This window comes from Coffea eugenioides, chromosome 2, assembly GCF_003713205.1.
Source record: "Coffea eugenioides isolate CCC68of chromosome 2, Ceug_1.0, whole genome shotgun sequence".
NCBI classification, from domain to species: domain Eukaryota; kingdom Viridiplantae; phylum Streptophyta; class Magnoliopsida; order Gentianales; family Rubiaceae; genus Coffea; species Coffea eugenioides.
This window is the reverse complement of record NC_040036.1, coordinates 6,614,488-6,629,144: the sequence shown is the minus strand read 5'-3', so window position 1 is coordinate 6,629,144 and position 14,657 is coordinate 6,614,488. Positions and strand designations below refer to the sequence as shown.

The following is a 14,657-nucleotide window of genomic DNA, read 5'->3' as shown; positions in this document are numbered from 1 at the left end:
TCGCTACACTCTAGTGTCTTAACTTTAGTCACCGGAACAAGGTCTTCTCGACATAAATATAGCATGATTATCATATCTACAAAATAATTGGTCCCATTTGTATTGCTATTTTTCAGAGTTTCTCGTAGAAAAATATATTATAATGATTTGATATATGTGAGATAAAACAATAATTGAGAAATTTGTTCATAAAAAACGCAAAAAAAAAACATTATTTAGAGTAAAATAGCTTTGCAAACAAGGCAAAATTTTCCTTCAATGGCGAGCTATCATTACTGTAATGATAGACCAAAAGGTGATTGATTAAGGCAGCTAATTATTCGGAAAGCATGGCTTTTTTTTTTCAAATAAGAGAATGTTGAGATTTAAAAAGTAAATAGGGAGAAGGGGAATTTGAATTCAAAATCCACTACGTTCTGATACGTCAACTTTAATCACTAAAGAGCTATCGGGTACTATAATAATGGACAAAAATCATGGTCAGAAAGATCTCTTTTCTCTCAATTAAAAAACCTTAGGAACAATCAATTGGAATTCTTAATAAATTTACATATATTTAAATTAAAAAAAGGGCGGTTAGATATGTGTGTCTAGTGGAATTGATTATCTTCTTGATCATAAGTTTTTACGTCTCGAATTACTGTATCGTTCGCCTGAATCGCCTCTCAGAGTTGGACATCCGAATTCTGAACTGACTTCGGAGTGCAAAGACAGGACGTATTGCGGAGGTGTTCTACAGCGAACCAAGCTAACACATGGCGATGCCATCCATGGAACTTGGAAGTGAAGTTCATGTAGCTAACTACTACTTATTTTATTATGGATTTTGGTATTGAATTAATACGCGAGACATGAAAAAAGAAAGAAGATAAATTTGGAATTAAAATATGTTCTCTCCACTTAAAAAAAGTTTTTAATGTTGCTTTTTCCCTCAGAGGCTGAACATGCACGCCACAAGAAATTCGAATTGGGAGAGATCAGTGAGAATTTAAAAAATTTATGCGTACCAAGTGATACTGATCGAAACTTTATAGGAGGTTTTTTAAATCATCCCTTTTAGGTTCCTTACCTTGAGTTCCACATTTCGATGATGACAATATAGAAGCCTTTCAGCTCACTCCGCATGAGACAAAAAAGTTTTGAGTTGTTTATTGCGAACTTCCATACGTAATTGTGATTTAAAAAGTTGAAGAAAACAAAGACAAAATAAAACAGATTTAGAACGGTTAATGCGGAAAAAAAAAAAAAAGAGTGATTAGTAGCGCATAGGCATTGTCTGGATAAGCAACAGTCGCTATAATTCCAAGGGTCGTTTATGCGTCTCTCTATAGCCAATTTTTGTGAAATCCCTCCCCCCCTCTCTTATTTTTAAGATGAACCAAGATCAAGAAAAAGAAAAAGAAAAACACTTCCACAAGGTAAAAATGCATAAAAATAGCGGGGCGGTCAGAAGATATGTGGATAATAGAGGAAGTTTCGCTTCTGTCCACCCCGTTGTCTCGGAGTTCTAAATAGAAACCCGAAGCCAATCAAAAGGCGGGGACAAGGGGGAAAAAATTAAAAAGGAAGGCCAAAACATGGCGGCGAGATCGGTGTGGCGCGCCAGAGCGAAACTGTTGCTGGCGGCCACAGCCGCGGGAGGCGGAGCCGGTGCGGCTTTGATTATGAGCTCCGATGATCCAGCGAGCGCATTCAAGCTCTCCACCGCCGTCCCCATCCGCTTATTACGCGATTCCGTCTCCGCCGCCACTGTAGCTTTTGGTATGTACCTTTCTTATATCATAAGCACCGCCTTAACTTTTTGCTCGCATTTTAAGCTTATTTCTGTGCATTCCTCCGAGTCATTGCTTTAAAATGAAGCTAGATGCTATGAATATCTAGAGGTGAGGTGAATTTGTGATTTTGTGCGGTACTAAATTTGTCTCAATTCCTAAGCCTTAACTCGGGGAACTGTTGTATGAATGAACCCCTTGATGTTAATAGTAATGCAGATGAAATATAAAACGGTTGGGATGGAGATATGGATTTGGCATTATGGAAACTAGTGGTTGGTGAAGATTTCTAGGGTTCAGCTTTTTTACAAAAAGCTATTTACTCCAGGTTAGGGAGATGAATAGTCCTGGGTGGATGGCTAATTACCAATGCATCGTGATAAGGGAAAAACATGCGGAATCTTCTTTTATTTCACTGCCTCCAGGACCATGGTATAAGTAACTTTTGGTGAAACAATTCTGTTTGCGATGGAAAAGAAATCACTTGAACCAGTTAGCATGATTTTTTTGGAATTTCTTGGTTTTTTAAAGTATTTAGTTAATTTTACCTTTATATGATGATTACTTTTACCTTTATGTGGATAGATGACTCAGAATCCTGTATGGCTTGCTTCGCTTTGGACTTCATTTATAGAATCTATTTCTTTTTAAGGTGAACAAATTAGTTATTGATGCATAATGCATTGCCTTGAAGTCGTAAGCTATGTTGTCACATTTCATAAGTAATGTCCAATTTGTAGTGACTCTTAAGTTGACTACAGTGTGTTGTAAATTTGAAAAGTTTTCTATGTAATGAATGGAGTTCCATTTTGTTATCTTTGTTTTAGATTACAAATATTCGCTCTGGGGATTACCAGAGGGTAGCCCTGAATGGACAAGAGTTAAACATGAAGTTCACATCAGGGGTGCTCGTAGACTTCAAGAACTTTGTTTTAGGAATGGTGGAGTATATATCAAGCTTGGACAACATATTAGTCAATTGGTATGTCACTCTGATGAGTTCCTTTTAGGAGATTGTGGGGAATCAGTTTGTACCTTTTTATATAATTTTAGTGTCCGTTATGTTCTTTCTTCAGGACCTAAATTTTTTCCCTTATTTAGGAGTATTTAGTACCTGAAGAGTATGTTCATATAATGAGGGAGTCCATGTTAAATAAATGCCCAGTTTCTACATATGATCAAGTGTGCGAGGTTGTCAAGAAAGAGCTTGGAGGTACTCCTGAAGAAGTATGTCCTTGTCCTTTCTAGTATCTCCAACATCATAAAATTTCTAGCTTAACCTGTATAAGGATGAAACAGATTATTAGTGTAAGTTAAGCTATCAAGAGCTTAATTGCCTCACCTTCAAAACTGAGTTGAAGACTCTTGTATACAGATTTTTGAGGAATTTGATCCTGTCCCTATAGCGAGTGCTTCTCTTGCACAAGTTCATATTGCTCGTACACGTGATGGACAAAAAGTTGCTGTCAAGGTCTGTGACATATGATCTTACAAAAAGTTGCTCGTACACGTTATGACTAAGCATTCCTCTCATTGACCTATTAGACATGTGATCCAGGTTCAGCATACTCACATGACAGATACTGCTGCGGCAGACACTGCAACTGTGGACTTAATAGTGAACACATTGCATCAGTTGTTTCCTTCTTTTGATTACAGGTTCAAAAAATTTCTCCAAGCTCTCTTTTACCTTGGTTTCATGAAAAATGGAAAGTTAATTCTCTAACAAGTAATGATGCTTGGCATATATAAACCATGAAATGTGCATGGTTGCTTCTCTGTGTCTCTTCTCATACACATCTTACGTTGGCACATATGCGTTACCATAAACATGGCAGTACGTGTTTTACATACCAACTAAATTGAAGTGAAATTTAAAGTTTTTAAAACCTTTAATGATATTTTGAAACAATACTTGTTTCTTATGAAAAATTTCTCAACTTTTATGTAGGTGGTTGGTCGACGAAATACGCGAATCTTTACCAAAGGCTAGTTGCTAACATTTTGTCAAATCTATATGCTATTATTGCTACCCTTTCCCCATTTTCTCATTCTTGTTAGTGTCTCTGCTTTGATCAGTGTCAGGCACTGTTTAAAAAGGTATTCATTAAATTGCAGATTTTAGCATACATTACAAGTGTCTCTTTTGGCCACCAAGTACCTGCCTCTTGACTGTTGCTTGGGCCCAGTTATAGCAACTTGGTCAACATTTTTTGTTGAAATCAATACGTTTTCAAATTACAGCTGTTATTATGGATAAAGTTGATTTCTGGTGTTTCTTTAGCAGTTCGAAAGCCTCAAGCAGTGCTAAATATGTAATCATGGAGCCCTGGTTGGTTAGGTGTATGGCTGTCTGTTGTAAAACCTTGGTGCCATCATCAATGAACCTATCTTGTTTAGAGGCTCCTTTTATCATGTTTGATGTCGAGGAAGCATGCAATAAAATCTAAAGATTCCGTTGCACATATGGTCTTTCCTGAAGCTGACCTTTTACTTAGAGGCTGAATAAAATGTTTATGTAGAGAAGAAATGCGTCAAACTTATGCTATATATTGGTTTTGTATGCCTCAAAAAAGGATGGATATTCTAATCTTTGAGTATTTCTCAGCCAGGAGTAGATTTAGTTGTGGACAATATGGTAATTAACTTATATGTTTTTCATGGAAGACTTTAAGCTGATCTGCTTGCCATTTTTTATAGAGCAGAGATGCATTTGAGGATGCCTGGAGGTGTTAGATTTAGCATTTATTGGGTGTGATGTGCAGAACTTTTGCAAAATTAAATAGCCATTAATTCCTTTTTCCCTCATGGAAATCGTAGATAAGATTCAAGCAATCAAAATATCTGGTCATTTAGTTCAGTTCATGTGAACTTCTCTCAGAAGAAAAAGGAAAGGATCAGTGTGCCTTAATTTGGTTCTCTTGTTTGGGCTAGTGTTAAATCTTTCACCTGTCCTCTGTCATTCTCTCGTAATCAGGGTCTGCATTTGGTTTCTGCCTCATCATTCTGCTTGACTGTTGGCCTCTTTAAATCTGATAAGAGTATAATGTTCTTCCTCATTATTAATGTCTGCAATTCTCAGTCTATTTCTACATGAGCTTTAGATTTCTGTATCTCCGTGACAAGTTATGTTGGTGGCTCTCAGGAACTGGATTTCTTGGTTGAGGCCAAAAACAGTGTAAAGTGTATGGACAACTTCAGGAAGCTATCGCCTCAAGTTGCACGCTATATCTATGCTCCTCGAGTTGATTGGAATCTCAGTACCTCAAGATTATTAACTATGGAATACATTGATGGTGCACAAGTAAATGATTTGAAGACTATTCAAAGACTTGGAATTCAGCCAAGGGATGTTGCAAAGCTAGTAAGCACTTGGTCTTCACATTTCATTTTATTTTTTGCAAAAGAAAGGCAAAGGAATATGATATTACGGAACATTCGTCTGGATTCTGTGGCATCAACAACAACTAACAAGTTGGGGTTTTTAAACAACTCTATCTGCAGTCTCTGCATGCTCCTTCACGCAACCATTCATGTGTATCTCCTGCCACTTTTGGCATCTTAACACCTTCCAGTGGATGCTCAAATATGCTAGTACATCAGTTGTTAGCATCAAATGCTTATGACAATTTATGAGTTTAGCTGCCTTTTGCCTACAGTTATATGAAGTTCAGGCTCTTCTTTTTTCTTCATATTACTAGTTTTATCTAAGTATGTGCCCTAACTAATTTCGTTGGCATCTTCTAAAAGTTAAAAATGACACTGTTTTGAGAAGTTAAAAAGTTGACTTCTTCTAAAAGCTAAAAATGTCACTGTTTTGAGAAGTTCTTGATATCTAATTACTTTTGAACAGAAGATGCTATTTCATTTGAGCTGTCATCACGAGACCTTTATTTCACCCTTTGCAGGTTAGTCAAGCTTTTGCTGAAATGATGTTTAAGCATGGCTTTGTACATTGTGATCCACATGCTGCCAATGTACTAGTTCGCCCTTTACCATCTGGCAATGGGAGCATATTTGGTGAGCCACTTGTGCAGGGACTTTACTTGCTTTTCTCCTTCCCGACTTATAAGTGCCTTAAATCATTTTCCTTTCTGTGAGCATATTATCATTCTACTATTTTGGGATCGTATTTGAATCTTTTACTGCTATCATGGTGGATTATCTGTGAGTTCATTTTATTTTGTAATGTAGCAGTGTAACATTGCAGGAAGCTAAGTGTGCCTTCTGAAAGTTTTTTAACTTTATCATTCTACTATTATCAACAATCCTGTAAATGGGAATTGGATGCAACATTTAAAACTGTATACATTCTTTTTCACGTCTGTCTCACTGGTCAGATTGTGTGTAGAGACATTCCTATTGTGCTTTCAAGTTTTTCCGTGCTGTCAAAATTCGAATGTACTTGAGATGTATATGTAGTATATTGACTTTTGCAACTACATTAATAATCCTTCCCATTCTCCTGAATTTTCCTTTGCAGGCAGGAAAAAGCCACAGTTGGTGTTGCTGGATCATGGTCTCTACAAGGATCTTGATGATTCTATAAGAATCAATTATGCTGCCCTCTGGAAGGTTTGTTGCAGTTCCAAACTACTTTAATAGTAGTCCTGGTTGTGCTGGTTTGATTTGTCATTTACTTGAACCTGGTAATGTGATTACAGGGGTTGATTTTTTCTGATCCTAAAGCAATAAGGGAAAATAGTGTGAAATTGGGTGCTGGAGAGGACCTTTATGCATTATTTGCTGGGATACTTACAATGAGACCTTGGAACAGAGTGATCGACCCTGCTGTTGATCATCTGGTAGTACACGGCACCGACCATTCTGAACTGCAGGTGAGAATACTTGGTGATAATCGGGATTATATGCTATTTACGTAGTTTGCCAATTACGGGGTTATTTATGCATTTTTATTTTGCAACATTTAAAGTTGTTGATTTTCATGAAGTTTAATTAAATTTTTTTCTTGTGTTCTTCAATCTATATAATTTTGCCAAAGCCTGGAAGTTTGAAATACTTCAGCTGGAGTCCTGAACAACATGTCCTGTTTATAATTGTTTTTGTTCGATTCAAGATGATACCTTCTATCCTTAGTGAGGACTCGAAATTACCCAGTCGGTTATGCTTTTAAAGTTATATTTTCTTCATCTGTGAACTTGGTTTGATCCTTAGCATTCACGTTCTCCCCTCCAGCTTCTGGAAAAAGGAAAAATGGTAAGCATGGTGAATAGTTCAACTTTTATATTTTTAACTAGCTACTTAAGATCTATATACCTCAGGTAACTAGCTGTCTCAAAGATGTAGCAGGCTCTCTTTCTCTCTCTCTCTCTCTCTTTCACACACACACACAACATGTACTGTTCAATACACATTGAGGCAAATTTTATTATGGGAATCACGGGAAAAGATTAACAACAAGCATTTTAAAAGAGAATAAGAGTGCATTGTCTTGGGTTTATATTGGCATTCCTAATTTTTAATCCAGACAAGGATGCCATATTCTCGCTGCAGTTTATAAACATAGCTATTTCTCTTGCAGATGTATGCTTCACAATATTTTCCTCAAATCACAGAACTCCTCAGGAGGTTGCCTCGTGTTATTCTTTTGATGCTGAAAACAAACGACTGCTTACGAGCAGTTAGTAATGAGCTGGTATGAGAACTTTTAACTGTTCAAATTCAAAAGTCTCATATATTTTTAAATGAATCTCTGCTATGAACACTGCATGTTGTGATTAGTTTGAAGTTACGACTTTTAGTTTACAATATCTTTAAATTTTCTCAAGAGGAATACTTCATGATGAGCTATGCAAATCTGCTGTTAAGTTTACAGAGATTCTGTTTGAAGTCTTAAAAGTTTGTGTATATTTCATCTCTAGTTTCTGACTCAGCTTATGCTGCATATACTCGTATGGTTAAAATAGTGCCACTTTGGAGAACTTTAGTGATCTGGAAAAGATTTTAATAATGAAAGAAGTTTTAGCAACGGGAAAATCCAAGCACTGTGAAGCCAACTATAACATGTGCAAAGAATGATAATGTCAGCTCTTATATATTTTCAATCATGTAGTGTGAGTTCTGGACTTCTTATTTCTTTATGCTTTCATTTTCCGCTTATTGGCTATTCCTTGCATTGCTTATGGACTTAATCTTGGCATTGAGTATTTATATCTTCAGACAAAGTGTTTCTCGTTACTTCACATGTGCTGTGAATTGCAAAACAATTGTTCAAATTTGATTTATGACTGCCAATTTTCAACTTCAGAATTTACTAAGTGTTGACTAAATTTTTTATGTCATCTAGTTATGTCAGCTTTTTATCTGTGTATCCCAATATCTGGCTTTTTTGGCTTTCACATGGCTGTTAAATGAAACTTGTCAAAGGCCTGGCCTGTATCCCTGTGGGTTTTTCGCCATGGTGGATGTATAGATTAAATAATTAGCTTCAAGGAACTTGGTTATCCCACAAAAGGGAAGAGAGTGTTGGAATTTTTGTAGATTATTCAAGGGGTTTGTCAACATTCTTTCCTTTGGAAGGATGATCTATTAAGAGGTAGATATTGGCATCATTAATTACAAGGCCTTAGTTAGGAGGATTGATGAGCGGTAGCTTTGTGGTTTCCAACGTCCTTTGTTCCGCATGCTTGGCCGGTTTATTGTTTTGACAACACCTCAATTTCCCCCATCTACCCAGTAAAAAAAAAAAAAAATTCCAGTTTCTCTCTTTTTAGTTCTTTTCTACGTTTGGCATGAAGCACCTTTACTTCGAATTAGACTCTTTTTGACAGTGAACTCCTCTCTGACATCTATATTTGGGCCTGATTATGCTTTTCCATTCAAAATGGCTCTTGGACAGATGCAAGGATCTTCCCTGGAATCATTTCTAATTATTGGAAGAGTTTCCTCTGAAGCAGTTATTGAATCTAAGTTGTGGCAAAAGAGGTCAATTATGTCTCGAATTGATGTCTGGTTGGAAAGGATTCTCTTAGAAGCTCGGCTCTTCGGAATGCATGTGGCATTGTGGCTTTTGCTATTGCGGAGAGCTTTGACTTTGTGAAAGATATTAAATTGTAATATGGAATTTGGGAGAAATATCTTCAGGGCTTATCACGGTACCTCTGTTTTGTCTAGTCCGCTTCATAGTTCTCTCACTTAAATTAGAATTTTGGTCAATACCTAGATGAATTTGTTTTTTCGGTTTTTGACTCGACTTAATTTTTCTTCTTAAGTTGGCTGATTATTCCATACATCATTGTATTAGTGGGCATTCGGTTTTGTTGTAAGGTTCCTTGAAAGGGGTCGCATATTTTTTGCTCGCTGAGTCAGCAATATCAATATAGTATTTTAAAACTTTATTGTTTTCAACAAAATTCAATCTCAATGTATACCGGTGCCAGCTTGTACTTATCCTGGTAATTTAAAATAGAATGTGGTTGTTCTTCTTGTTTTCACTTTTCTGAAGCATGATTAAAATGAAAGGCTCGATTGCATGCTGTTAGTTAGCCATCTTCTTTACTCGAAAAGAAGCGAGCAACAGTTGAGAAGATGACATGAAGTTCCAATACGAAGTCATTGAAGGAAAGCTGCCAAGCGTCCTTTTTAATCAATGATCCAAATGCTAATAATATGATGCGTCCACGCAGTTTTGAGAAGGGGGAGAAAAAGATCGGTAACGAATGAAGCTATGACTTTTAAAATATAAGGACTAAAATGCTTCATTTTAAATTTGGAATTTAAAAAGAAATATTTGGATTCAAAATGCGAGGGACAGTCCGTGGGATCAATTAGGTGAGAAAGAAATGTGGTGCCGTGACCAAATCCATGCCACCTAAACTGGTTGCGTCCCCATGCCATCTTCAGGCCCTTGTCCATGTCCTCTCAGCAGTACCTTACCTCTAGATCTGAACTGGTTAGGCATTCGAACTTGACACTTCCTTGCCTGGTTGGATCTTGAATTTACTTCTTGATTTACGAAATTTCATTTTGACAAGTCAATACTTTAAAATGGAAATAAGAAATTTTAATGGAGTAAAAGAAGAAAGGACTAAGCAAGTCCAATGAGAATAAACTAAACATTCCTAGAGTAATTGGCTACCAAGAGAGTTTTAAAAACTCTATTAATATTCAGGTTTTCTTGAAAATTTCACCCGTGGATGTATAGGTATCTATCTGAATCAGTGGTGACTCACGGGATTCTCCTTTAATTTCTTTAGATTCCCCTTCCCATAATATAGCCAGATCAGTGGTGGCTAACTAAGCCCGACAACTAGCTAGATCTTTTTTCATTAAAAAAAATATGATGGCTACCGGGCTGTGTCATGTTAGTAGTCATTATTACAAAAAAAAAAGGTCAAGAACGGAGGGATACTCTCTCGTCAGTCGTCAATCAGTGTGATGGGGCAGATTTTTGCAAAATTTGTGAGCAATTGTGCAGCAATTTGTTTTTGCAGAATTTTGCCCCTATCGTCAGCTCCGTAGTGATGCTTTGTTTTTTTTAATGGCATTGGAATCTAGCCATTGAGATTAACGGCTAGATCTTCACCAAGGTTTAATCCTCGCCAATATAAGTAGGCGTTGAGCAAAGGTTACTCCGCCCCTCTCCTTATTTCCTCCTGTCATTGTCTTGGTTCTTTTTTGCCCCTCTTCCTCCGCATCTCAATCTCCAATTCCGTCACTTATACAAAAGCCTTTAAATTTCACCATTTTACCATTTCACGTTATCAAATTTTCCTTCTTTTCTATTTTTTGCCTTTCTATTTTTATAATGCACAATAATGTTATATTTGTCAAACTATAGCTTAGATTAATAATTACCTTTCATGCATGACTAGTTACTATCATATTTATTTCTACCTCCATTCTTATAACTACCCACTATCAAATAATAAATTATTTGTACATCCTTATACTATAGAAGAATGAGTTTAGGGCAAAGATTTCAACCGCAAGGATGTGGCTATTTTGGGAATATGATAGTATTTGAAGTGCAATTGGAATATTGAATATGAATCATTATAACTGATTTGATTTTTTTTATAATTACTTAAATGTCCTCTCAGACATTTAAAGCTATGGGTAATTTTAACATGTGACAATATTCGATATCCAATTAAATATTAGGTACAATTGAATTCAGCTTGTGTTTTAGTGGAATTACATAAAAATCCTTTTAATCATTTAATTGTATTAACATCCAAGTGTCTTAATTTCTTAAAGCCTTTCTCAACAGTTATTTGCAAACTTATGATATATAGATGTTAAGACACAATTAATTCTGATTAGTAGAGAAGTTTGGTTTCTTGGCCATCACCATAGTAACCCCCATCTATTCAAATTCATTTCATTTACCTATAACTTTGTTCCATTACAATCATGTAGTCTATTGAATTCAGATGTTGCTATATTCGCAACTACTCTTTCCTATTTTGCAACTCTTTCTCAATAGGTATGTTTTCTTTAGCTAATCTACTTTTTTGGTTGTAAGAAATTTGTAATCTTGCAAGTTGTATGTGCAAAACTTTTTTTAGTGTTTTAATTCAATTGCCCATGTTAGACAGGCTTGATAGGGAGGAGATCACATTTGTTAATTGTTATTTGTGGTTTAGAATAAGTTTGTCATCATAAATTTTATCATTAATAGATTGCATCTACTTCTTTTGTTGTTTTAACTATTAGTTACGGTAATTTTCAAATCATTTGCTACTTTATTGATGATTCCATTTAGGTAATTTTTTACTTCATTTGATTTGCCAATATGTTTAACTATCTACTTAAAACTATTTGGCTGCAAATCTAAAGTATGTACTTTATTACTTTTAATTGTTTTCTTGAATTGAGTGGATTAAGATGTTTTAGTCCTTTTTTTGAGGTAATTATTCATCTAGATTAGCGTGTTAGTTATTGTATATCTTTGCAACTAGGTGAAAAACTGATGTTTTGTGATTGTAACCCCTATTAAGAAGGAGATGCTTTGTTATATGTCCTAAATCATACAATAAATCATAATTGATTGATTTGTCAATGTGAAATTTTCATGATGCTATGTCCTTGGAATCAATATAAATCCAAGAATTTGGCTTGCAAGAACCGAAATTCTACTAGCAATAATTTCTTCAAGTATGCTAATTTTTCAAATCTCACTTATATGACAAGATAATGAGGTAGATTGCCCTCATATCAAGATCAAATTCAAACTAAACGACAAAATTTAACATCCCTAAAATGCATGAGCAGATATAAGTAGATCTTTTATTCTATTAGATTAGACGCAAAGTGATTAATCGTATTTTATAATTATATTTCATTGCATATTATATTTTTTGACTCAATATATAATTTATGATTTTTCTGTTTAATATCACATAATAAAATTGTCATACTTCAATTCTTATACTACAAAATACTAAATAATAATTATTAACTATCTTTAATTATAGGTACTAAACTCCTGTGCGCATGGCGCGGGCTTTTTCCCCTAGTTTTATTTATGTAAATGTCAAATTTCTATATGTTTTATAAAAATATAAAATCAAATCCCATACATAATAATTTTAGCAAATATCTTTCAAAGATTTTTAAATATTCATTTATTGTTGCACACTAAGCACTTTTATTTGGGAATGCATCTTCTTATAAATTGAATGAGATGTGACTTTTTTTATCTAAAATTTTTTCTTAGGATTGAAAATAAAATAAAAATAATTGATTTAGCAAACAGATCTAAACATTTTTCTTACACTTGAACATAAAATAAAAAATGATTTACGAAAAAGGTTGCTGGTTTACTTCGAGTTTTTTTTTTTTTTTTTTTAAAAAAAGCAGGCTGTTAGGCTTACAGATCGACAGCATTCTTGAAAAGTTCCCAGCAGGCCAACATTAAAAAAATATATTCTATTGTCAACCTGGCAACTTTTTAGAAAAATGTTTAGTTGGATTTCTGACTGGCTGAGCCCGGTAGCCAAGTATTTTTTTTAAAAAAATTTTCGGCGCAGTAGGCATAGTTTTATACCAGAATCCATGTTAAAACATTATTCTTGCTATTTTTTTTCCAACAATGAACAAAGGAATTAGCCCAGAAGCGAAATGGGGGGTAGGTAACTGTTGCGACTAACCATCATAAATGCAATATGGGGCACAAATAGTCATTAGAAGAATCGTTCGTTCAGGAGTAGTCCTCTCACATTGCTAAATAAGAGGTCCAGCAACAACCACGTAGCCAAGGAATAACCAAAGCCAAAACGATCTCGTTTCAATTAGTTAGGGTAATAAAAACAAATAAAAGTGGTTGCTTACCCCAACAGACTCCATTAGAGCCAAACGGGTTCTTCAAAATTAAAATTTTTGAAATGAAATTGTTATCTGGTTTGTGACTTTAAAATGAAACTCGGGGAAAAAATACCTACCATAATATTGAACAAAACACCATTCTCTATCTAGCTAGGAAAGACAAAAATCAGTAAAGAGATAATCTTGCATACATTAAAGTTTTGGGAGGGAGGAGGAATGTGTTGAAAAGAGATGTGTGGGGGTAATTTGAACTGAAAAGTGCACTTTGTTGTTCATTTTGGAGGCATTTTGTGGAATGGAGTCCCGACGCCTTGTGACGGAATCAGTTGAAGTAACACATTCGTTTTTTTTTGAGTCTCACTAGTTGAAACGAGGTTGTTTGTTTCGTGTTTATTCCCTTGCGACCTCATATCATAAATGTGGGTAGGCAGGCACCAATGAATGTTGGTGCAAATAAAAGGGGTTTGCATCTCTAACTATGAGGTTTCGAGTTCGGAACCTATGGAAATGAAAAAGATAATGTTGGGTTGGAACATGATTAATCGTAGACAGATGTGGGTGGCTAATTTCTTAGATTATAGGTTAAAAAAAAAACAATCCGCCAAATGTATGTCTGACAGGGTTGTTTTCTAAAACTATAGCGGCCGTGCTGACTGGGCACGGCCGCAAGGTTTTTTTTTTTTTTTTTTTAAAAAAAGCAGTCAGATGGGTCAAAAAGGCCTTGGTCAGGCGCCTGACAGTCAAAAGGCATCAGGTGCCTGACATTGACTGTCAGCGCCTGACCAAGCCGGCAAGGCCACGTGAAAATTGAAAATAGTACGTAAATTATTGAAAGCGTGGGAATCTATTGGTCGATGAGTACCGCGGACGTATCCAATCAATCCGGCCGCAATGAGATTTTTCCAAAAAAAATCCTAGCCGTTCAAATGAACGGCTAGATTTGATTCAATTCGATATAAAATGGTTTGGCACGAAATTTCCGTCTGCTCACTCTCATTTCTCACTCACTCTCCGAACACTCTCACTTCTCAGTCTCAAATTTGCACTAAGAGACCAGGTGCTCTTTGTTCTTGCAATCGGAATCTGTGAAGAAAGTTCTCTCTCAAGCAGCATCTCTCGGGTTAGGCAGATTTGCTGGCGACTTGAAAGTATCTTTGCTCTCTCAAGTGATTTCTCGGGTTAGGCAGATTTGCTGGCGACTTGAAAATTCGTTGACCGAAACTTTTTTTGATCAATTGATAGTAGTAGAAAAAGTGTTCGATTATTTTTTAGAGCTAGTAGACAGAGTATTGTGTGAACAGGCAGCTTCATTATCAGGTTAATTGGTGCAGCATAGTATAAATTAATTATATTATTATAAATGAAATGTTATTAGTTAATTTTTAAAAATTGAGATTGATTGGTGGATAATAATATTTATTTTTATAGAAAAGTAGATTCGCTGCTGAAGTGAAAGCCGAGAGCTAACATCAGGGACAAGGTGTTGGTATCGCCGTGTTACGTGAGGCCGCCGTGCTAATCAATTGGGGTGTTAGGCCGCCGTGCTAATCAATTGCGGTGTTAGCAAAGGCGAAATTTTTTCAGATTACGAATCTT

The 14,657-nt window shown here is 35.6% G+C and overlaps 1 protein-coding gene across 1 annotated transcript; it reads left to right on the top strand.

Moving 5' to 3' along the window:
* Window positions 1-1,448: 1,448 nt before the first annotated feature.
* On the top strand, window positions 1,449-8,980 carry LOC113753680 (putative ABC1 protein At2g40090). The gene is made up of 12 exons (XM_027297906.1): window positions 1,449-1,761; window positions 2,600-2,754; window positions 2,874-2,999; window positions 3,148-3,243; window positions 3,331-3,431; window positions 3,724-3,760; window positions 4,918-5,136; window positions 5,681-5,792; window positions 6,256-6,347; window positions 6,437-6,610; window positions 7,315-7,428; window positions 8,632-8,980. Exons 1-12 carry the CDS (start codon window positions 1,578-1,580, stop codon window positions 8,830-8,832), a joined length of 1,611 nt encoding a protein of 536 aa, XP_027153707.1. The 5' UTR covers window positions 1,449-1,577; the 3' UTR covers window positions 8,833-8,980.
* Window positions 8,981-14,657: the final 5,677 nt, after the last annotated feature.